Here is a 26054-nt window from a genome sequence, read left to right on the forward strand (position 1 = left end):
AAAATGGCTAAAGAAAAAAAATATAATTTTGATCTGTTCTAAACTTTAAGCAAACATCAATAAAATCCTGCTAGGTAAGTTAAATCCTGTGCCAAGAGTAAATTATAAATTTACATAATATGTAATACACTGTCACAAATTTAATATTCAGTGAGTTATGATCCAGTTTATAGTGACTATGCACTTTTCGATTTCCTTATCTGTGCCAGTAATTTAATCATTGTTAATCCTCTTTGAGTACTTCAGACAACTTTAGAGGGAGGTGATACCTGGGCTGTGTTTTGAAGAGAGAAATAGTATTTAAGATTATATAGAAATAAAAGAGGAGAGAAAATAGGAAGGGGGAAATGACCAGAAGATATCAACATCAAATATATCAATAAACAGTAAGTAATGTGGAAAATTAGACCACGGTTAGTTGGAGAATGGAGATGAAAGAAGTGAGATTTGGAATCAGATGGCCAGGAGCCAAGATAGTCATGTTAAGAAATGTTATAAGCAATTGATGGTTTTTTCAAGATGGTTTGAAATATTATGGTCTTTGTTTATAAATGGTGAATTAGGTGGTAGTATAGAGGGTTCCATATATGGGAAATAGAAGACATGGAGGCCAAGAGATGAACTAACAGTCTGAGGCAATTCTTGAGGTAGGTAAGAACAATATCTGGAGTTAGGGATGTGAGAGTATTAATAGAAAGACAGAGGCAAATGCCATAGGCATGCCAAAGAAGAATCCACAGGAGAGTAGAAGGAAGAGACACTGTGGAGTGTGGCAGAGGTTGATGATGACAAGGTTATCTACATTCACAGGATAAATAGTGATGATGCCTTTTATTAAACTATGTTAGAAAGAGAAATATTTCCAAATGCACCCAGATATCTCAGACATGAAAATTTTTTTCTCTATTAAAGTGTATTTAGCAAAAATTACATCTTGAAATTTAAATTCATAGAGGGTATGGTACAAGAACTGGAGGCCTATGGAGAATCATCAGATACCTATGAGAAAATCAGGTTCAAAAACGGCCTAATTGGGCTGGGATTGTGGCTCAGCAGTAGAGCACTCGCCTAGCACGGGCGGGACCTGGGTTCGATCCTCAGCACCACATAAAAATAAAGGCATTATGTTGTGTCCATCTACACCTAAAAAATAAATTTTAAAAAAGGCCTAAATGTTCATCAGGGTTTTTTTTTTAATGGCTTTTAGTTAGATAAGTAAATATTTTTCACTGTCATTTCATTGAAATGTCTGATATTAGAGTAGGTAAACATCTCTTTTCCTATGTTTATTAGGTTTTTATGGGTTTTTTCTTTTTTAATTACCCATTCATCTCATCAGCCACTTTTTAAACACTCATCTTCTTCCTATAGACTTGTAACAGTTCTTTTCACATGAATATTATGATCCCATTACTTTTTTTAAGGACTGTGTGTATTTTTCCAGAGTGTTGTTTTTATTTTAAGTGGTGTTTTGATTTTTGGTTTAGGTTTTGCCCTTTTAAGGATTTAACAGCAGATATGAGAACTTTTAACCACAGTTTTTCAAGAATAAAAATCAAACTTGATGGTGCTTATGTAACTGAGAAAACCCTGAGACTAACTTCTTATTTTTAGGTTCTGTTTTAAAATTATTCCGTGGAATCTTCTAGATTAAAGAAAAAAATATTTTAGAAGTCACATGGAGAGTCTTTTCATATAATAATTACAGTCATTAATTGGTTGCACAGTTAATTTTATTTATCCTTCTTCAAAAATCCACACAAATCTCACTTTCTTCAACTAACTTCTGTGAATGCCCATACCAGTATGTTCTTCTGCATCTTATATTTTTGGCTTTATCTTTTTCAGTAGTTTCCACTTACTGCTATATTATATCCTTTTCAGTTGTCAACCATGTTTCTTAGTATCACATCCACTCAAGGGTAAAAAACAGAATGCAAAAGCAGCCTCGTAGAATATCTTTGGCTCTTGTAGCTTGTGCTCTCTGGGCTGTCCCCTCAGTGTCCCTCGGTTACCTTGGACATTCTTCATTCTCCTTTTCTATTCTCCATGCTCCTATTCTAGGTCTTTTGCTGATCCCCTTTGATATCACTGTGGGCAACATCACTTACAGCATACTCCAAATTTCCTATCCCTACTGGTGCCTGATAAACAAAGCTTCAAAATCTCTTGTTGCCAAAATTATTCTTACTGCTGGCCATTTCTGTAGAGGTCACAGGAATCATTCTCAGTGTAACTGCTGCCACTTCTGGTGAGAACCAATCGTGATAGTTACTGTTTTACTAAAACTTTATATTAAAACCACTGCTTCCCACAAATTTTCGTATCCTTTCACCCTGTATTTTCTTTCATAGCACGTATCCCACTTTTTAATTTTGGGTGCATACTTATTTTTTTAAAATTTCTGGTCCTATTAGATTGTAAGCTTCAGAGAACCAAAGACCCTGTCTGTTTTATTTAGTAGCAAGTAATTGGCCCTCAGCACTTGCTGGACTTTTGGATAATAGCTACTTGTTATAGGGATGTTGAACAAATGGCATTAGCAGTCATTTGCATTATATTACATCTTACTTTATTACTTGTAAATTTATAAAATTTCTGGATTATTTTCTAAAATAAATATGAAAAATTTGATTGAAAGTTTATGCATGCATATGCCTCCTTGACTTCAGTTCCCTTGAATCCTCACCCAAACACAACTACTAACATGTTTTTAATATTTTTTTATATACTCATGAATTTCTCTACACCTTTATGGCATGTGTCTGTTAGAAAAGCATGGTGGATGTTTTCTTTCTCTCGAGAAACTGACTAATCTGAGACTGAGAGGCTGAGAAGCTATTAGGAAGCAGCAGCTGAAAAACCAAGAAGCTGAATAAGGGGAAAGGAGAGTAATGGGAAAACAGAGCCTACAAAGCAGTGGGTCTTCGTAAATTCCACAGCCTTTGGGGCTTTAAAAATCTGAATCCTAGAAAACAATTTGAATCAAATGTTGTCTTGCTTTGAGTGGTCTTAGTCCCTAGCTGTGTTGAAGTCTTCTGTGAATATTTCCTTCTGGCCTATCTTTATGTTTATTAATTCACTCTTTAGTTTTAACTAACCTACTGTTAAATTCATATATTCAAATTTGTTATAGTTTTCAGTGGTAGAATTTCCATTTGATCCTTTCATTAGTGTCCAGATCACTGCTGAGTTTCTCTATTTTGTTACTTAATTGCTTAAATGTATTAATCATGTTTTATAACACCTTAGCCTCTAAATTCCATTATATTCACCTCAGTGTCTCAGGGAAGGGTACTAGCACATTCGAAAATGTCCAAAGTGCCCCAAATAAATTATATTTCTTAATAAGATAGAAAAAGAATAACATGTTAAACCCAAAGAAAGTAGTAAAAAATGAAATTTATAATTGATAAGACAGTTAGTCACATGGCCACTAAAATTAAGATGTGGAATCTTCTTATCTCCCAAAATTTCTTTAATATTCCTCTCCCTATTTCAAACCCTTGGTAATCAATGATATGCTTTTTTAACCTATATTTTTACCTTTCCATATGAACTATAAAGAGAATCAATTAATACATAGGTTTTGAGTCTGGCATCTTTTAATTAGCATGCTTCATTTTTTCCTCATCCACAGTATCACATATATCAGTAATTTATTTTTATTGATTAGCAGCATTCCATTTTATGGATCTATCACAGTTTATTCTTTTATTGCTAAAATATTTTAATCATTTGCAGATTTTGATGACTGTGAAATAAACTACTAGAAATATTCATATATACCTTTTGGCATAAACATAAATTCACATTTCTTTTGGATAAATACCCTGAGTGGGACTGCTACAAAAGTATATAAGATATTGTCAAACTATTTTCCAACATTACTGTAACATTTGGCATTCTCAGCATAAATGTGCTAGTTCCATCTCCTCTATATTCTTTTGTATCTTTGCCAGTGCTCTGTATTGTCAAACTTCTGTTTTTGCTTTTAGTTTTTGTTTATTTTTTAACTATTCTAATAGACAAACTATGGATTATATAGTAATTTTAATTGGCATGTGCCTAATTACTAATGATATCTAGCATATTTACATGTGTATTTTTCCCATCTGGTTTTCTTTCTTCCTGAAATGTCATTCAAATCATATGCCATGTTTTAATTGAATAAAAATTTTCCTCTTGTGGAGACTTGATATAATTTGTATATTCTGGATGCAAATTCATCAGACACATTTTTTATTAGAGCTTTATAGTTATACATAGTTGTTGGGTTCATCTCAACAAACTCGTACATGTATGGAATTGGATTTCAGTTCATGATTCCCCCTTTTCCTTCCCCTTTTCCCTCCCTTCTTCCCTCTCCTCTCTCATTCTCCTTCTTCTAGATTTCCTTTTATTCATCTATTTATTTATATATTGTTGGCTCTTTCTACTTATGCATAAAGGTGAAATACCCTGTGGTATATTTATTTATGTGCAGAACATGATTTTTTAAAAAATTATTCTGCATTGTCTTCCCTTACTTACCCCTCCACTCTAGTTTTTTGAGGAATCTCCATTCTTCTTTTCAAAGTGGTTGTTCTAGTCTGCAATCCTACCAACGATGCAAAAGCTGACACATTTTGAAAACATTTTTCTCCTGATCTATGTCTTATCTTTCCATTTTCTCAGTAGTATCTTTTGAAAATTTGATTTCATTTAATTTATGATGTCCAATTTATCACTATTTTATTTATAGATTGCACTTTCTGTGCCACATCTAAGCAAACATTGTCTAATATAAGATCACAAAGAATTTCTACAATGTTCTGTTTTAGAAATTTCATAGTCCTAGGTGTGGCATTTAGATCTGTGATCCATTGTGCGTTAATTTGTATATGTTATAAAGTAGGGACAGAGATTCACTTTTCTTTTATGCATGTAATATCCAATTATTCTAGCATCACTTATTGAAAAGAGTGCATTTTCTCTATTGACTTACTTTTTCACCTTGTTGAAAGGTGAGTTTGTATTTGGAGATGTAATGGATTGATTACTCTAGTTTCATAGAAAGCTTTAAAGATAGGCAATGTAAGTCTATCAGCTTTTTTTTTTTTTAATTTTATCTTGGCTCTTTTAGAGTTTTGCATTTACCATGTCAATTTTAGAATCAGCTTGTCATTTCTACAAAAATGTCCTCTGGAATTCTGATCGTGATTACATTGAATCTATACATCAATTTGAAAAATTGACATTCTAGTAATATTAAAGTACCAATCCATGAAATCCATGAATACATTATTTTCTCTATGTAGGTATCCTTTGATTTCTTTTTTCAATATGATGAAGTTTTCTTCATATATATATATATATATATATATATATATATACACATATATATGTATATATCTTGTATGTATTTTTATATTTGTATAAAGTATTCAAAAGTATTATTGCAACTATAAATAACACTGTCATTTTAATTTCAATATCTAAGGTTCATTGTACATATATAAATTTTGTATTTAATATAAATTTATATACTGAGAAATTATTTTTAGTAGCTTTTCTTAATACTTTGTTAGACATTTTTAAAGAAGACAACTTTTTAGCAGTATTTTGGCCATTTTCTATGTACAAAATCATGGTGACCACAAAATGCTATTCAGGGTCATTGGACCTATCCTTAAAATCAAGACATAGGAAGATGGAGTGTTTGATAAAACTGAAGGGGCTCTTTAGGCACAAACTCATTACAAGAAATTCTTAGAGAGGCCTGAGCATCATGACTTTGGCACCAACATAATAACATAACTTAATATAAAATGTCTACTTTCCCATCACCCAAAAAGTTTTTAGCACAGTACTCTGGTGTGTGTATATGTGTGTACTTCTCTTCCTCTACTTATGAATGTTCATAAGCAAAAGTATTTAAAAGTAAGGTACCTCACAGTAGTTCGTAAATACTTTTGCTTATGAAATTTCTCACAGCAGGTATTTCACAGCAAGTTATTTTTATACAAAGAAAATAAAATATAATGCTAAAAACTAATTTGTATGCATTTAGTTTTATTAATTTTTAACCATGAGAAGTTCAGAGGTTAAATATTTGATCAATGAAAAACTTCTGCATTTAAGTTTTAAAATACCAATTGAGATCGTGTGTATGTATGTGCGCGCGCGCTCGCACTTGTTGGTTTTGTTGCAGGCAAATTCCTCTTTTTGATACACTAATCAAATGTACTTCATTTTAGGTTTCCTCAAGAACTAAATATGGGGAAAATAAGTGCTGAAATCATGTGGACTCTTTTTGCTCTCGATATGAAATATGCTCTAGAAGGTAAGTACAAAATCTATACTTATTAGAATATTTGCCTTAATTAAATTGTGATTTATGTTCTTGACTTTAAACATAAGGAATTAATTCATTAAAAACATTGACAATTGTTATCATCTTAGTTTAAAAACGTATTTTCACCTGGTAAGAAGATAAAGGTCACAGAGCATTTGAAAGTCCTATAGAAGTAACAAATGCTTTAATCAGGTGGCCTAAATTGCAGGATCATATGGATAATTCTCTGTAGGATAATGGTCAGATAGGAATATTTTGTGGCAGTTTACTTACTAAGGCTGCCGTATTGAGAAGTGGATGAATACTACAAGACCAGGTATTTATCTATATGGACTTGGAAATAGTATCCATGGGTGGCAGGAGAAAGTATTAACTGAAGCTCACACAAGAAAATGCCAAGGGTTTTCATCAAAACATCCCACTCTCGACAAGTCCAAGTCATACAATGTAAAACAAGAAAAATACAGCTGTAAGTTCAAACATTTTTATAAATATTGTTTGAGCACCTACACTGTTAAGAATTAGTGATGGGATCGTAAACCAGCTTCCTGTCTCCTAAGAACTCACATCCTATAGAAAAATGTCTATGTACTTACTCAACAAACATATATTGAGCCCATAGATACTAAATTAGCATGGGTATACTCTGTGTGTGGGATTCAGGAGTAAATCAGATAGCCACAGTCCCTGCCTTCAACAAGACTACACAGAAAGTTTCAAGTATTGCTACAAGCAGACAGTTGCAATGTGGAGTAGTCAAGGTTAATGATGATGGAGTGACTAGAAGAGAGGAACCTAAATCAGACTTTAGAGAAGCAGGCAAGGCAGGCTTTCCAAAAGAACTTCCCCTAAGAAAAATTGATCTTGAAAAAAACCTAAATGAGAAGTAGGAGCAAGAAACCTCCTGGCAGAGGACCAAGCAGTAACACTTAGTACAAGTACAAAATGCACTTGAGAACAGAGAACACAGTAGAACTGGCTAGAAAGAGGTAGTAAGAAGTGAGTCTGGGAAAAAATGGCAAGGACCAGAATACAGGGCCTTGTGGGCCAGGGTGAGGAATTTAATTCCACACCAAGAGAAATGAAGGACCATAAACAGTCTTCAGCAAGGGCATATCTTATTCAGATTTGCAACTTAAATCGTTTTGATTGGCGGGGTAAGCCTGGTTGGGAGTTCCTGCTCACTGTGCCACTGCTTTTTACCGTTGTCCTAATGGAAGCTTGAGGCTAGCAGATGCAAGGGGAACATTCAAAAGTGTTTCTTAATTGAAAAGTAAGATACACAATAGTTTATAAACTGAATTTCTGGGAAAGTCAGGGTATCCCACCCACAAATAGAGAATTTTATCTGATCTTTAAAATTGCATCAGTATTGCTCAGAGGCACAATCTCCTTTTGGTGCAATGAGGTGTTCCTTCTCCAGTGTATAGATGGCCCAGCCCTCTCTGCCTCTGCCTCCTAATATCCACATCTTTTTATACCACTCATCTGTAACTGTCTCTTGGGGATCCAGAAAGTCTCCTAAACATCAGGCAAGAACCACCAGCCAACTAAGCAAGGAAGTTCCTTAGGATAACATTTATTCCTCTGGGTCTATCTCCTGCATACTCCCACCCTCCTTGAATATCTATCAAACACTTCTAACCTTATGGAATCAGCACAGAAATCTTAATCTCCTCTGTCAAAACCTACTTCCTCTCCCCTACTTCCTGTTGGAATTATGGGCACAATCGTGTGGGAATTGTCATCAATTCCTGTCTTGTCCTCCCCACATTCACAGTTCACTCCTCCATTAGGGCTTTTACACCAGCTGTTCCACTGCCTGGCTTTCTCTTCCCACCAACCTTTACAAACAGCTGTGTGGGACTCAGCAGATGTTACACAGTATCTATAATTGCCAAATAATTTTGTTTTAACCTTCTCTATGGCAACATAGTATTGTCTTTCATTTGTTTATTTATGATTGTTCATTTGATTATTTCTTGTGTTTCTTCTTCATCATATTGTTAAATCTTGTCTTAGATTTTTACTATTATAACTATATTGCCTAGAGTGACGCCTAGAAAGTAAAAGTTACTCATTAACTACTCATTGAACCAAGACTACCAGGTAGTCCCTTCTCAATGAAGTAGTGGAAAGGGTGATAAAGGAGATGTATATTCCAGACCTTTTGCTACATGATCTTAGAAACATTCAAGTGATGTGTTTTACTGTCCTCACCTGAAAAATGAAAGGTTCCTGTGGGATCAGAGGACTGGGTAGTGGATGGCTCCCCTCATACACATTACAGAGGTACCTGAAATATTTGGAATTAGCAGGCATTGGTTGCTAGTACACATTTGGCTGGGCTGAGTCCCTGTTTTGCTTACATAGAAACATGTGTGCAACTACTTGACTATTTTATGTAATCTTCACTTTAACACAGTAATTTTAGACAAGTATAATATTTATGTTAAGAAATATAAACCTCAAGATTTTATTATAATTGAGACAATGAAGTTAGGAATGCTACAGGTGAAATACCTGCAACTTTGATTGGTTGATTATTGATTATGGGTTAATTTTGTACTCAATACAAAAAAATGCTGAGGTTGTATCATCAAAAGTAGCACAATTTCAAGGAATAATTAAGATGTTGTGATTTTTATTGGCTTTTTGGAGACAATAATCTCTTTCTGAACAAGAATTTTTATTTGTTTGATTTCCTAACATATCATATAAGTCACCTATTTGTACAATTCAATAGTTGTTACATTTGCATATTTATACCTATTTTCAGGGATGCATAATTAGTAATGTGAGGTAATCACTTGGAATGCAGTTAATAGTTTATCCCTCTTCCATTAGAATAAAAGGTCTTTTTGTTTGTTTGTTTCACGATTATATCTGTCACCTTTATATTCACTGAATCTTAATACAAATTCAATATGTATTTATTTATTTCAGTCAAACTGGAATAGGGACAACCCTGTACAGAGAACCTTGCAGACAAAGCCAGTATACTTACCATGTTCCAACTGAATGTGTGTAAAGATTTGAGAGTCTAGGGAACACAATTCAGAAAGCTTTATCATTTAACTTGCTCTGCAGCTTGGGCAATTCATGCATAACCTTTCCAAACATTAGTTTTCTTATCTATAAAATGGTGATAATAGTTCCCAGGTTGGTATGAGGATCAAATGATATTTTAATGAACTTTGCAAACTCTGAAGCACTGTGTTAATGGAGGATGATGTTGCAGTTATGCAAGGGGAAGAAGACATGTCAGTCTTGAAATGCCCCCTGTAGGAGTCATTGAAGGTTTTATCTTCCAGGAGGAAGTTTACAAACACATGACAATCTTATCACTATCTCTTCCTCTTCCCTTTTGCCATTTGGATTTGGTAGGTGACTTTAAGAAACGTGTCTTTATTTTAATGTGGCATGAACAGTAATTATTAGAGAAAAATGAGAACTAACAGTATCTCAGGAAGTGGAAAGCATATACTTAAAAACAGTCCTCTAGCAAGTTTTTTTTTTTTTTTTTTTTTTAATGCATTGATAGTACTGTTCTTACTCTGCCAATTTGCCTTATAGAACACTGTAAAATTAATTGACTGTAGAACAGTTCTTCAAGCTGCTGACCTAGAAAGACTCTGTGTTGTGATTATATAATTTGGGCTACATAATTTGTCTTGTGATTAAAGCATCTGAGCCTGACTCGTGAACAACCTCTGATGAAGTCAGGTCAACAGAGCAGAGCTGGCTGGAATTCGTGGGCTTGCAGCTTTTGGGTGTAGCTCTTTGTTTTACTTCATGAACTCATCAGCTGCTACAAAAGAAATAATTTAATTAAAATACAAAACGTCTTTACCCACAACTTTGTTCAACCTATATGAGCCAACTTATTTTGTTTTCATACATGACCTTAATCACCTTATAATTAGATAAACAATAAGTGATATAATCACTATGAAGTTAAATTTTTGAATGAAAATATGATAAATTATGTAATAGAAAAAAAAATTACTCATCATTAGAAAAGAGAGTACAGGAAGGAAAATTTTCCTATAAAATGTCTTATTTTATATTGAAATGTAGTTGGTTATGCAGACTTTCTAAAGATTTTCTAAAACATGGGTTTTACAGTTATTTAGACCAAGATTTTACTTCACGCTCTACTACTTTTCATTTACTTATTAGTGATGATTTTGGACAATATCATCAACTTACTAATCCTGTTTTTGCATTTGCAAACTAGGGACAAAAATACATAATTTATAAAGGAGTTGTAAAAAAGACAGATATGAGGGTTAGGGAGAGTTAATTTTCTAGCACATAATAAATATTCAACAAATGCTAGTCATTATGATAATAAGATTATAATTTTGTAAACAAGAACTTGGAAACAGTTGACAATAGTGTTAGAATGTCTAGATGCTTGTAAGTGACTAAAATGTTTCACTGATAACTGCAGAGCCCTGCAAACATTATATTTGTCATCTTGGTTGCTTGGTGATTCTTAAGTTGGGCACTTCCTGTATAGCACACTATTTGTCTAACATATGTATATTTCTTCAAAGTCTTTATAAAGTCCTGAGAGATCCCAACATGTGGTAGGTGGTTTCTAATGAACGATTCTGTAAGAGTGCTTGAGATTCCTTAAAACACTGGTTCTTAAATGGGTTTTTGGCTGAACTTCAGGTCATATTCTGAAATTGCATCAAGGGAAGGGTGTCTATTATACTTGTCAAATTCTCAGCTGACTCCTTAAGTAAAAGAAAACAATTAAAACTCACTGAAAAATAATTAGTTAAAAACGACTTTTACTTAGGTAACTTAGAAATTGAATTGGTTGCAATTTGTAAAACAAAATCATCTTTCACCTGGCATTAGTAAAGTCTCTCAGATCAATGCTCTTCAAAATTCACTGTGCTCAGAATCACCCGGGAATATTATTAAAATGCATTTTCTGACAGAAGAGACTTGGAGTTGAGGGGGAAAGCTTTTCTCCATTTCCAACAAATCTTGAAGTAATGGTCACCATGGGCTGAGTGGCATCGAGGCTTCAACACTGTAGTTAGATGTAATGTCTAAATTCTGGTAATTCTGTCTTCTTATCACTAATCTTTGTCATCTGTTGCTTAGGTATCCTGTTGGACCTCACCATATGGTGATGATTCTCAGACTGGTTCTTTATAATGTTTTTGGCAGCTCACCCTTGTAACATGCACAGCTGTTGCCATGAACTTTGTATTCTCTGCTTCATGTGCAGTCTGTTTTTGACTTACAAATGTTTGTGTACTCAATGCCTCATGGAAGTCCTTCCCTTCCATCACATGTATGTTGGGGGGCTTCTCTAAAATCACTGTGGTCTCTTTTGATTGCCATTCACTCAAATATAGGTCCCAGATTACCCACTGAATTTAAGAATATTGTTCTTGACCATGTCACCACAAAGATAATGGGCCCCTAAAGGCATGATCTGTCTCTCCTGGTCTTCCTGGGTACCTTAGTTATAAAAAATGAACTACCCTGTCGCCACTAAAGTTTCTCTAGCCTCACTGTTTTTATTCTCAGACCTAACATCTTTCTGGTCAACCTTATACTTGGTCTGCTGCAGACTAGTAATTTCATATGTGACATCTTTCTGGCTTACATGCTGATCCTCAGGACTACCATCACAAATCTCTGGTTGCCAATTTATCTTGATCCTCATCTTTTGGTAGAAAAAATTATTACTTTCTGCAGTTAATATTACCTCTCTGGTAACATCTGATATTTCTTATTTCTATATACTGACAAGTATGACACTCATGAAAGAAAGTAAGAAGACACAACTAAATGGGAAGATATCCTGTTTTCATGGATTGGAAGAGTAACATTCTTAAAATTTTCATTCTAAATATTTATATTTAACCATTTTAAAATATCATTTTTATTACATTTATAGAATTAATGTAATCCCCACCAAAAGTCCAATGGTGTGCTTCACAAAAATAGGAAAAAAAAATCTTAAAACTCATATGAAGCCACAGAAGATCCTGAAGAGCCACAGCAATGTTGAGCAAAAATAAGTAAAGCTGGTGGCACCACACATCCTGATTTCAAAATCTACAAAACTATAACAATAAAAAAAAAGTGGCACTAACATTTTTCAAAAGGCACATAGACCAATGGAACAGAATAAAGAGCCCAGAAATAAATCAACACATATGTGGTCAGGTAATCTCTGATAAGGTCACCAAGAATATATATATTGAGGAAAAGATAGTTTCCTCAACAAATGGTGTAGGGAAAACTGGATATTAACATGAAAAAGAATAAATTAGACTCTTATCTTGCATCACATAAAGAATTAGCTCAAAATGGATTAAAGACTTAAACATGAAGCCTGAAACTCTAAGACTCCTAGGCCTCAAAGGCAGAGGGAAGAAAAGCAATAATAAGCAGGTAGAAGAAATTTAAATTTTTCTTCACAGCAAAGAAAACAAGTAACAAAATAAAACTACAGCCTATGGAATGTGAGAAAATATTTTCAAACTACAAATACAGTAAGTTGTTAATATTCAAAATATATAGGAAACTCATATAATTCAATGGCAATAATACCCTGATTTAAAGAGGGCAAAGTACCTGAACAGAGATTGTTCTAAAGAAGGCATACACATCCCCTTTGGGGCATGTAAAGAGGTGCTCAGCATCACTAATCATAAGGACAATCCAAATCAAAACCATAATAAGTTATCACCTAACACCCATTAGGAAAGCTATTATCAAAAAGACATTAGGTAAACTTTGATGGGGTGAAGAGAAAGAACCCTTGTGTGCTATTTGCACAGGCCTTGTAAAAAAAAATGAAAGTAGAATTATCATATGACCCAGCAAGCCCACTTCTGGGTATTTATCTTGAGGAGATAGAATCAGTATCTCAAAGAGATACCTGGATGCCATATTTTTGTACCATTATTTGAAAAAACCAAGATGTAGAAACAACCAAAGTGTACATCTACAGATGAATGGATAAGAAAATGTGTACACACATACATACATACAAATGGAATAATATTTAACCACAAAAAGAAGAAGAATCTATCATTTGCAATGTGGATAAAATTGAAAGACATTATACTATGTAAAATAAACAACACTCAAAAAGAAAAATATTTATATGATCTCACTTTTATGTGGAATCTAGAAAACTTACATTCATATAGACAGAGGATAGATTGGTAGTTACCACGTACTGAGGTTGGGAGAAATATCGAAATGTTGGTTAAAGAGTATAATCTTTCAGATATGAGGTGAAAAAGTTCTGTGCATCTAATGTATAACATGGTGACCATATTTAAGAGCATCATTTGCACGCTAAAAATTTTATCTTATAAGAGAGTGGTCTTAAGAGTCCCCACCATACATACCTACAGACAAATGCAATTTTAACTTCATGAAGTGCTATGTGTTAATTAGCTTGATTGTGGTAATAATTTCACACTCTATAAGTATATTATGCTATTGCACTGTATATCTTAAATATATACAACTCTTATTTATACCTCAGTAAAGATGAAAAGAGAAAAAAAGAAATGTATTCCTATTAATTGGTGTTAAAATGGAAGAACTGGTATAAATATGTTAAACAACCTTGGAAAGGAAGAAAATCATGGGAGTGAGACAAGTTAAAGATGCAAATTGATAGATGACAATCAAATTTTAGAATAATTTATAAGTAAATTAAAAAAGAGAGAGAGAGAAGAAATGAAAAACACTTCTTAAGGAAATCAAAGGAGGAAGGGAATGGCCTAGGAGAAGTTCATAAGCCTGAAACCCACTGAGAGAAAACTGAAGAGAAAGATGTTGACTTGATCAAAGGCAAAGGCCCTTATGTTATGGAAATCCCACAGAGTCCTTGGTAACAGGAAAACCAGACTCTGTTACTGAAGAATATAAAGCTTTCTTTTTTTGATTAATCTTCTATTAAAGGAAAGATAGATCTAAATAGTGCACTGGAGTCAAGTCATTTTTCATTGTTTTGCCTTGGAGTCAAATTCTAAGAAAATAAATTTCCTATGATGTTTACATCTTTCTTTGTCTTTATTTATTATTTTGAGTGGAACAAAACTCCATGATTTCTGAAACACTTAATGCTTTTATTCTATACCCTACTGCTGCATAAGCCAAATATTGTAGAAAGTAGATAATTAACTTGAGTATTATGTTTTATTTATCTTTAAAGAATGGAGTTGCCTGGAGATGTGTGTAGAATTATGCACTAAATACTCTTTTTCATACTTAACACTTCAGCATGCTCTATACATGTTTTGAAGGTTAAGATGTTTTATTGCTTTTTAAAGCAGAGTGATTGGCCTTACTAGTGCCATTTTATATCATGTGAGATTATGAGTTCTTTGAGGGACAGGACCACATAGACTATGTTTCGCTCCATAACACAAGCCTGGCGCGTAGGAGGTATTTGATAAATAACATTTAACTAAAAATCTAAAGTGCACTAAAACTGTATATATAGATAAATAATATAAGAATGATTTTCTTCCAGATCAGAGCCAAGGATTGATCATTGTAAGTTTCTATATTTTCCAGTCCATTCTGGATCAAAGTACATTACTACTCACTTTAATTGTCCATATTGATATTTGGACAACATCACAATAAAGCTTCACTCAGCTCATCAGAATGCCTTCCATTGGGTGGAAGACAGCTTTACTCCTTATGCAGTGGCTTTGTAATATATAACAGTCTATTACACACTAGCAAATATAACACACATGTGAGATAGACTCAAATTTTAACCATCAAACAGATTTGTGAGCTGGTTACTAAAAACCAACTGTCATCTCAGCAACTGGGGTGGCTGAGGCAGGAGAATTGCAAATTCAAGGCCAGCCTCAGCAACTTAGTAAGGCCCTAATCTTCTTAATGAGACCTTGTATCAAAATAAAAAATAAAAGGGACTGGGAATGTGGCTCAGTTGTTAAACACCCTGGGTTCAAGTCCCAATACCAATAAATAAATAAATAAATGTTAGCCTATCCCATCTAAAATCTAAAAACATCCCATTAAATCCCCTGTTACTTAACAAGAAAAATAGAGGTTGGTGAGAATGGATGTTGAGAACCAAGCTAGATAAATGTATTTCAGCCCCACTTTCCTTGGCTTGTTTTGTTACTTGTTTGTTTTGTTCTATTTTCTCATTCTCTAATTGCTCTACTGCCCATGTGCATCTCCTGAACACCTGGTACACTCAGGGCTTTTCAGCCAATTGCATGCTCTGTGGTGTTTGGGACATCCTGGTTATCTCTTTCAAAGGATGAAAGCATAGTACAATAAATACCTATATAGTCTTTACCTAGATTAAAGAAAAAAAAAATACTAGGAGGGTGCAAGTGCAAATAAATCCTATGTGCCCTGGTACATTGGAAGTGACCACGTGGGAATAAAAGTCAGAGACAACGAAATAAAACTAAGATTGAACTACCCTCGGTTTTTCAGAAACTCAGGAGATTCTTGCCTCCTTTTCTCCTTATTTGAAAGAAAAGCCTCTGTGTTCCTTCAGTCGAGCTAACCTAGGTGCCATTGAGCCTCTTCACACTCTCTTCCTCTGGCTGTTCCATTTCTTTTGTCCCACCTCCCTTCCACTCCCAACCTGGTAATTAAGCTGAAACTACTTGTATTATATTCTGGGAGTAGGTAGAGATGGTAAGCATTGTATGTAATTGATCTAGAAACATGCTGATATAAATATTTGTCTTCTAAATAGCAGGCAAGAAAAATAGACATCCAGGAGTGTTGACAATGCTATTATTCATCTTAACCTTTAATCATTTACCAATTCACCTTATTATCTATTTCAGTAGGATAATTAAAATATTTTTACCTGAGTAATATACTGTGTTCCTTTGATAGACATTAGAATAAGTATATAATTAACCCACTTATTCTGAGTCCAACTCCAAAAATAATTAACTGTGAAAAACAGGGCTAAGCTAACTTCTCAGATTATGAATGTGGTCTCACTAGCAGTATAAGGAAATCCATTTGCTGAACACACCCCTTGTGTGTTCTGAAATTAAGTTCAAAGGCTTTTTAAATCTGTTTTTCCACAATTGTAAACTTTAGCAGAATTTCAGGCAGATGGAAGTGAGTTTCCAGAAGCCCAGTGACCTCCTTTATCAGAACTGGGAGATGCAGCTTTGCCTGCTCAGATAGTTCTCACTGTTACAGGGTCAGTATATAAATAGTAAATAAAGGTTTTGATGGACATTTTCTCTCTGCCTGAACTCAGGCTATATATATATATATATATATATATATATATATATATATATAGATAGATAGATAGATATAGATATATAGATATAACTAGAACATTCTAGTTATATCTCATACAATTCTGCTTTTTTATTTGGCTTTGAAATAAAAAACAGTGGACACTGACAATTCAAGGGTTTAGTTATGCAAACCTGCTCACCAGTGTGCTAAGAAACACTGAACTTCTTGTAGTTTTCCATTTGAGATGGTATTATAATTTAAATCCCTTATTAACTCAGTTCAGATTCCATGCCATCAGGAGCACAGCTGGCCTCTGACTGTTGAGCTGGGTGCTACTGAAGAGTCACTACCTTTTCTTCCTTTCACATGTGAGGCCCCAGGAGACAACAAGGCAGGAGATTGGTCCTCTGTCCCTTGTACAGCAAGCCAACCTTACTGAACAGTCGTTTTAGTACCTAATCATCTTAGGTGGGCTTAAAGAGCCAGGAAAGAATAAAATGAACAGATCACCTGTAATAGCACTGAAACAATAGAAAACTGTTAAGTCAGATATCTGAAAAAGCATACACATCAGGGATTTTATATCAGTTGTCTACCCTGATGTAACTAATAACCCCAAAATATGGTGGCTTACAATATAGATCAATATGTATTATCTGCATCATTTCTATAGGATGGGATGTTTTGCGGTCTCTTATATTTAGTTGTCAAGAAGTTGTGGGCTGTCTGTGAGAGATCTCAGTTGTTCTCAGTATAGACCTCTCCACAAAGGAGAAGTGTGACTATCCCCAAGGCAAGGCAGCTAGTGAGCAATACAAGAGAAAGGGCATGTCTTTAGCGGCCTAGCCTGGGAAGCCACTTTCCACCACTGCTGCAATACTTTGTTGGTTATATATTCCACTCTTGAGTGTGGGAGGGAATAAACAAGGACACAAGTTCCAAGAGCCAAAGGTCACTCACTGGTGTCATTGTGCAGTCTGGTTAGCACAAGTACTGCTACTTGCCCCTCTGGTCATTTCTTTATAATATTAGCATAAGCTTATATTAGAACAAGTTTTTGTTTTTAATGCTGATTTTAAACAAAAATAACAACATTGTAAAACCAATTTTCTTCCTTCTGTTTCTTCCTCTTGGTCCCTTCCATTACCTCAAGAAAAGGACGTGGCCATGAACCAAGTTGAAATTTTACAAAGATAAATTCTCTTCCAGGATGCTAAGGCTCTTGTTAGCCTCTCTAGTTATTCTAGCTACACTCCTCTGGGAAGGGAAGGATGGTTCACCAAGGAAATTAGCTCCCATCTCCGGAAAGGCATTCATTCATCTCTCAGGTTCTCTTCATTTCAAAACAGTGGTTCCCAATTCTGGCTGTATGTTAGAATCACCAGAGATAGAACCCAGGCTTTTTAAAAATGCTCCCAGAGTTTAAAGCTCATTTAGAAACCGCTTAGTTAGCACTTGCTAGGCACTGTTCTTAGTGATTTACAAGTATTAACCCATTTAAACCTTATAACAAAACTATGAAGTAGATATCATTTTCCTTTTGCTTATAGATGAGGAAATTAAGGCACAGAAAGGTTATTCTGCCAATGCCAGATAGCAATTGAATAGAAGCCCAAGATTCCAGGTAGTTTTAATATATTCTATGATTGAGTACTACTACTCTGTTAATTAATTTTTTAAATATGCAGGCTGTATTACCAAGAAAAATGAACATAGACAATACATAAAAATGTTGTATACATCCTCTCAAGAAATTGTATACACAAATGCCCTGAAGCCCATTTGTAGATTCTTCCAAGGATCCATGAACCTCAGTGTCAGAACCTTTGCTTGCTAAAACAGTATCATTCCCTCAGAACCAGCAGGGTCAGAGTTACCTGGGAAGCTGGTAGAAATGCAAATTCTCAGATCCCATCTCACACTTACTAAATCTGAAACTCTGAAAGTGAGGTCCAGCGATCTCTTTTAACAAAACTTCAAAGTGAATCTAATATGCACTTGACTTTGATAAACAATTCTTAATGTTTGGATATGGGGTGTCACCCAAAGCTCACTTATTAATGCAGGAATGTTCAAAAGTGAAATGATTGAATTGTGAGAGCTATAACCTAATCAGTCAAACCTCATTTGAATGACTGAGTGGTGACTGTGGTCAGGCCGGGCACAACTGGAAGAGATGGGTCACTGGCTTTGTGCCCTAGAAGAGTCCATCTTCCCTATGGCCTCTTCCTCTCTCTCTTTCTCTCTCTGCTTTCTGATCCCACCATAAATTGGAATAGCTTTCCTCTGCTAGGCTCTTCCCCCATGATGTGCTGCCCACCTTGGGCCCAGGACAATGGAGTCAGCCTCCTTTAGCCATCTGTGGATAGAGACTCTGAAACTATGAGCCTCAGATAAACTTTTTCTCCCATAAGTTGTTATTGTTGGGTATTTTGGTCACAGCAACAAGAAAGCTAATGAAAATAACTGTTTTGGGAGGCTTCTGTGTAAAAGCAAGTGACTTAACTGGTGAATGAGCCTAGCTTCATGGTGCTTTGCAGACATCTCATTGTTTTCAGCTCACAGTTATGCAAGTAGAAATGCTCTTGTGCTAAAACTTGATTTCTTTCATAAAAATTATCATTAAAAGATAATCAATTGCAGCTATTTGTTCAACTTCTCATTAATACAAACACCTGTATTACCTGTTCTGTATCAGGCATCATGAAAGCAAGTCTCAGAGGAACATACAAAACTAACAAAATAAGCATGACCCTGCCTTGAGGCCCTTTTTACTTTATAATAAGCAAATAATTATACAGTTAAATGCATAATTATAAAATTTAATCAGGATATGAATGAAAGTTGTCTTAGACATCTCAAACTTACATGTTAAAAATACACCTCTATAATTAAAACCTCCCACCCAAATCTTATTCCTTTCCTGGATTTTCCAGTTGCAGAAAAATATGCTGCCATTTGTGTAGTGTCAGAAATTATTTTTGATTCATTTATTTATCTTATTCTACACCCATCTGCAAACACACAACATGTAAAAATCCATAAATTATAACTATTCTACCTTTAAAATGTGTCTGACTCTTATCTTTCTCTCCATCTTTACTGTCTCTGGCTACATACCCACTTCACTTTGATATCTCTAATAGCCCACTAAGTAGTTTGCACACTTCTGCTCTTGCTCTGCTATACATCAATAACTCATAGTATGTAGAATGACATCAAGATGCTGTCTACAAGATAAAAGCTTCCAAGGGCTTCCTCTTTTAAAATCAGATTTTTTTTTTTCTTGAACACGGTTTACATTACATCTGGGCCTCACCCATTCCTAGAACTTCATCTCACTAATTGCTCTCTCACTCATTGTCTAGTCATACTGCCCTCAGCATGTTCCTCCAGTACTCCAACTGTTTTTAAACACCGGAGCATTCATGTTTGATCTTTCTTCCACCTATGAAACTCTTTCCTGCCTCTGTGTAGCAAGCTCCTTCAGAATCCTTCAGGACTTAGTTCACATCATGTTCTATAATGACCCTACCCTGACCATCCTACTCCTCATATTTTCATGCATCTCCACCCCTTTCCCCCCACTCTTACTATATCTGAATCATATTATTTAGCCTAGTGATTTGTTCGATTATTTGCTAATTCTTTTTTTTCCCAGAATACTATAAATGTTTTGAGTACAAGGCAAAATGAAAAGTATGTTTTTATAGTCATTCAGTACATACACAGAGATACAAATTAAATCAAAGCAAAAATTTTATGAAATATGGATGAAGAAACATCTTAACCAGGATGGGGTGATAAATTCTGAAGATTTATTGCTTTTTGTGTGTGTTGGGAGGGGGCATGCATGTGCATATGTTGCTAAATATATACAAATTATAGGAATACATTTAAATTATAGTCATAATGCTCTAAATTGATGTCATGACCCACTGATGGGTCAAAGCCATAATTTTAAAAGCATTGCTTTTAAAATAATAAGCTTCATGAAATCAGAACCCTTTCAATCCCATTGCAGTTGAGTACTTACTCCTATTAAGAAAATAATTACTGAATAATTCAAAAATATACTATGTAGTACAATCTTAACTCCAACAAAATATATAATAATACATAGTTCCATACTCTAAATTTGCAAAAATTATAGACCATATATATAATTTTCTCAATAATATTTGATAAATTGATACAATTTAGGGACTCTTTGTGTATTTGCATCTTTGAAAAAATATATATATAAAATGAAAATTTATATTTAAAAATAATTTTTTCTTAAGACTAATTAAGATATTCCTGGATAATTATCCCTTAGACAAGGTATTTGAAGGGAACATTTAAATATGAAAATCTGTAATAGGTCATAATTTCCAAAAGGAAAATGTAATAAGAGTATAATCAAGAAAATAAAGTTGGCACTGGCTGTAAGAAAGACACTAGAAGTAACCACAGTTTTCATATCCTTACCAAAAGCTTGGTCCTTGTCCTCAATGCCAGTTCATGCAATTTAATAATGAGGACATGGTTTTGAGAAAAAGGAAAAAGAAGGTTTATTGCTTTACTAGGAAGGGAGAAAAAACACAGGGGTTCCAATTCCAGAGGCTGTGGTTCTGCCATCAGAGAAAAGAAAGCTTTTAAAGAAGATCTTCAAAGGTTGCTTTCCAGGTGTGCTCTGGTAGCGGGTCCCAGGGCACCTTGATGGTGTGTTAGATATTTACTTCTTAGATCCTCTGATAAATGTCCCTTACTGTGGTGGGTGTCTTCAAGGATAACACTGTCTCCCTTATCCTGTTAGGGAGGGGGAGAAAGGAGAAGAGAGAAAAAATTATCCTTTTAAAATAAATCTCAGGCTGGGGTTGTGGCTCAGCGGTAGAGCACTAGTCTAGCATGTGCGCACCCTGGGTTTGATCCTCAGCACCATATAAAAATAAATAAAGGTATTGTGTCCAACCACAACTAAAAAATAAATATTAAAAAATAAATAAACCTCAAAGCCGAATGGATAAAAAAAAATGTGGCATTTATACACAATGGAGTATTACTCTGCATTAAAAAATGACAAAATCATAGAATTTGCAGGGAAATGGATGGCATTAGAGCAGATTATGCTAAGTGAAGCTAGCCAATCCCTAAAAAACAAATGCCAAATGTCTTCTTTGATATAAGGAGAGTAACTAAGAACAGAGTAGGGACGAAGAGCAGGAGAAGAAGATTAACATTAAACAGGGATAGTAGAGGGAACTGGGACCAAAGACAGAGCAGGCCCAGCGGCCTGCTGAGGGGCAGAGCCGCCCCCCACCCCCCTCGCCTGCCAGGTAGGGGAAGGGTGACCACCGACAGAAAAGGCCCAGTGGCCCAGGGCGGGACAGAGCTTCCAATCACTCCTGCAAGGTAGGCGGGCCTGCGACCCACTGGCAGAAGAGGAGCAGCCGCCTGCTGAGAGGCTGAGCCGCCCCCTCCCCCTGCGCCGGCATAGTAGAGGGAACTGGGACCAAACACAGAGCAGGCCCAGCGGCCTGCTGAGGGGCAGAGCCGCCCCCCACCCCCCTCGCCTGCCAGGTAGGGGAAGGGTGACCACCGACAGAAAAGGCCCAGTGGCCCGCGGCGGGACAGAGCTTCCAATCACTCCTGCAAGGTAGGCGGGCCTGCGACCCACCGGCAGAAGAGGAGCAGCGGCCTGCTGGGAGGCAGAGCCGCCCCCTCCCCCCCGCGCCTGCAAGGTAGTCGGAACTGAGACCACCATCAGAACAGGTCAGACCTGCAACCGAGAGACAGAACAGGCCCAGTGGCCTGAGGAAGGGTAGAGCCGCCCCCCCCCCCACGCCTGCAAAGTAGGCGGACCTGCGACCCACTGGCAGTACAGCCCCAGAGGCCTGCAGAGGGGCAGTGCCGCTGCCTGCGCCTGCAAAGTAGGCAGAACTGCGACCACCGACAGAACAAGCCTAGCGGCCCGCAGAGGGACAGAGCCGCCGCCCGCGCCTGCAAGGACGGCGGACCTGCTACCGACTGGCAGAGCAGGCCCAGCGGCCTGCCGGCGTGGTAGGCACATTGCCCCAATTGGCGGAGGGGCAGAGCCGCCGCCCGTGCCTGCGAGGGAGACTTTGCAACTATACAAGACCAATATAAATATATAGGGGGAAAATTCAATAGCACAACAGTTTCACCAAGAAGAAAGGAACGCGAACAGTATGAAGAGACAAGGAAAGAAAGGACCACAAGCATTGCAGGTCAACTCAACTTTAGAAGAGGTAATAGCTGCAGCTGATGGAATGTCAGATAAAGAATTCAGGATATACATGCTTCAGATGATCTGGAGTCTCAAGGAAGACATCAGACAGCAAAATCAGACAATGAAAGATCACTTCAACAATGAATTACATAAACAAATCCAAGAAGCAAAAGATCAACTATACAGGGAAATAGAGGTTATAAAAAACAAACAAACAGAAATCCTAGAAATGCAGGAAGCAATAAGCCAACTTAAAAACTCAATTGAGAATACTACCAGCAGAGTAGAACACTTAGAAGACAGAACATCAGACAATGAAGATAAAGTATATCAACTTGAAAAGAACATAGACAGCTCAGCAAGACTGTTAAGAAACCATGAGCAGAACATCCAAGAAATATGGGATAACATCAAGAGACCAAATTTAAGGGTCATTGGGATACAGGAAGGAACAGAGTTTCAAACCAAAGGAATGAGCAATCTATTCAATGAAATAATTCGAGAAAACTTCCCAGATTTGAAGAATGAGACAGAACCCCAAATCCTAGAAGCCTACAGGACGCCGAATGTGCAAAATCATAAGAGACCCACACCTAGACACATTATAATGAAGATGCCCAACATACAGAACAAGGATAGAATTTTAAAAGCTACAAGAGAAAGGAAGCAGATCACATTTAGGGGTAAGCCAATCAGGATAACAGCTGATCTTTCAACACAGACTCTGAAAGCTAGAAGATCCTGGAATAACATATTTCAAACACTGAAAGAAAATGGGTTCCAACCAAGAATTGTGTTTCCAGCGAAATTAAGCTTCAGGATGGAAGATGAAATTAAAACCTTCCACGATAAACAAAAGTTAAAAGAATTTGCAGCTAGAAAACCATCTCTTCAAAACATCCTTGGCAAAACATTACAGGAAGAGGAAATGGAAAATAACAATGAAAACCAACAGTGGGAGGTAGGACACTAAAGGGGGGAAAATAATCAAAGTGGAAAACAAACCATGTTTAGTAACATAAATAAACAAATATGGCTGGAAGAACAACCCATATCTCAATAATAACCCTAAATGTTAATGGCTTAAACTCACCAATCAAGAGACACAGGCTAGTAGAATGGATCACAAAACAAGACCCAACAATATGCTGCCTACAGGAGACGCATTTGATAGGAAAAGACATACATAGGCTGAAGGTGAAAGGTTGGGAAAAATCATATCACTCATATGGACTTCGGAAACAAGCAGGAGTATCCATACTCATATCAAATAAAATAGATTTTAAGCCAAAGTTAATCAAAAGGGATAAAGAGGGACACTACATACTGCTCAAGGGAACCATACACCAACAAGACATAACAATCATAAATATATATGCCCCAAACAATGGTGCAGCTATGTTCATCAAACAAACTCTTCTCAAGTTCAAGAGTCTAATAGACCACCATACAATAATCATGGGAGACTTCAACACACCTCTCTCACCACTGGACAGATCTTCCAAACAAAAGTTGAATAAGGAAACTATAGAACTCAATAACACAATTAATAACCTAGATTTAATTGACATATATAGAATATACCACCCAACATCAAACAGTTACACTTTTTTCTCAGCAGCACATGGATCCTTCTCAAAAATAGATCATATATTATGTCACAGGGAAACTCTTAGACAATACAAAGGAGTAGAGATAATACCATGCATCCTATCTGATCATAATGGAATGGAACTGAAAATCAACGATAAAAGAAGGAAGGAAAAAGAATATATCACTTGGAGAATGAACAATAGGTTACTGAATGATCAATGGGTTATAGAAGACATCAAGGAGGAAATTAAAAAATTCTTAGAGATTAATGAAAACACAGACACAACATATCGGAATCTATGGGACACATTGAAAGCAGTTCTAAGAGGAAAATTCATTGCTTGGAGTTCATTCCTTAAAAAAAGAAAAAACCAACAAATAAATGATCTCATACTTCATCTCAAAATCCTAGAAAAAGAAGAGCAAAACAACAGCAAAAGAAGTAGAAGGCAAGAAATAATGAAAATCAGAGCTGAAATCAATGAAATCGAAACAAAAGAAACAATTGAAAAAATTGACAAAACTAAAAGTTGGTTCTTTGAAAAAATAAACAAAATCGACAGACCCTTAGCCATGCTAGCGAAGAGAAGAAGAGAGAGAACTCAAATCACTAACATACGGGATGAAAGAGGCAATATCACAACAGACACTTCAGAAATACAGAAGATAATCAAAAATTATTTTGAATCCTTATACTCCAATAAATTAGAAGATAGTGAAGGCATAGATAAATTTCTTAAGTCATATGATCTGCCCAGATTGAGTCAGGAGGATATAGACAACCTAAACAGACCAATATCAATTGAGGAAATAGAAGAAACCATCAAAAGACTACCAACTAAGAAAAGCCCAGGACCGGATGGGTATACAGCAGAGTTTTACAAAACCTTTAAAGAGGAACTAATACCAATACTTTTCAAGCTACTTCGGGAAATAGAAAAAGAGGGAGAACTTCCAAATTCATTCTACGAGGCCAACATCACCCTGATACCTAAACCAGACAAAGACACTTCAAAGAAAGAAAACTACAGACCAATATCTCTAATGAACCTAGATGCAAAAATCCTCAATAAAATTCTGGCCACTCGGATACAAAGGCACATCAAAAAAATTGTACACCATGATCAAGTAGGATTCATCCCTGGGATGCAAGGCTGGTTCAATATAAGGAAATCAATAAATGTTATTCACCACATCAATAGACTTAAAAATAAGAACCATATGATCATCTCGATAGATGCGGAAAAAGCATTCGACAAAGTACAGCATCCCTTTATGTTCAAAACTCTAGAAAAACTAGGGATAACAGGAACATACCTCAATATTGTAAAAGCAATCTATGCTAAGCCTCAGGCTAGCATCATTCTGAATGGAGAAAAATTGAAGGCATTCCCTCTAAAATCTGGAACAAGACAGGGATGCCCTCTCTCACCACTTCTGTTCAACATAGTTCTCGAAATACTGGCCAGAGCAATTAGACAGACGAAAGAAATTAAAGGCATCAAAATAGGAAAAGAAGAACTTAAATTATCACTATTTGCAGATGACATGATTCTATACCTAGCAGACCCAAAAGGGTCTACAAAGAAACTATTAGAGCTAATAAATGAATTCAGCAAAGTG

General features: G+C 35.8%; 1 protein-coding gene across 2 annotated transcripts in view; it reads left to right on the forward strand.

The window, feature by feature from the left end:
- Unc13c (unc-13 homolog C) overlaps positions 1–26054 on the forward strand; it is a 562417-nt gene that overhangs the window by 353547 nt on the left and 182816 nt on the right. For both annotated transcript variants that reach the window (XM_027925904.2, XM_071607322.1), the window contains one exon: positions 6240–6325. In XM_027925904.2, coding sequence (XP_027781705.2) covers positions 6240–6325 — 86 coding nt within the window. The remainder of the gene's footprint in view (positions 1–6239; positions 6326–26054) is intronic.

Source organism: Marmota flaviventris, chromosome 2 (genome assembly GCF_047511675.1).
Source record: "Marmota flaviventris isolate mMarFla1 chromosome 2, mMarFla1.hap1, whole genome shotgun sequence".
NCBI lineage: Eukaryota > Metazoa > Chordata > Mammalia > Rodentia > Sciuridae > Marmota > Marmota flaviventris.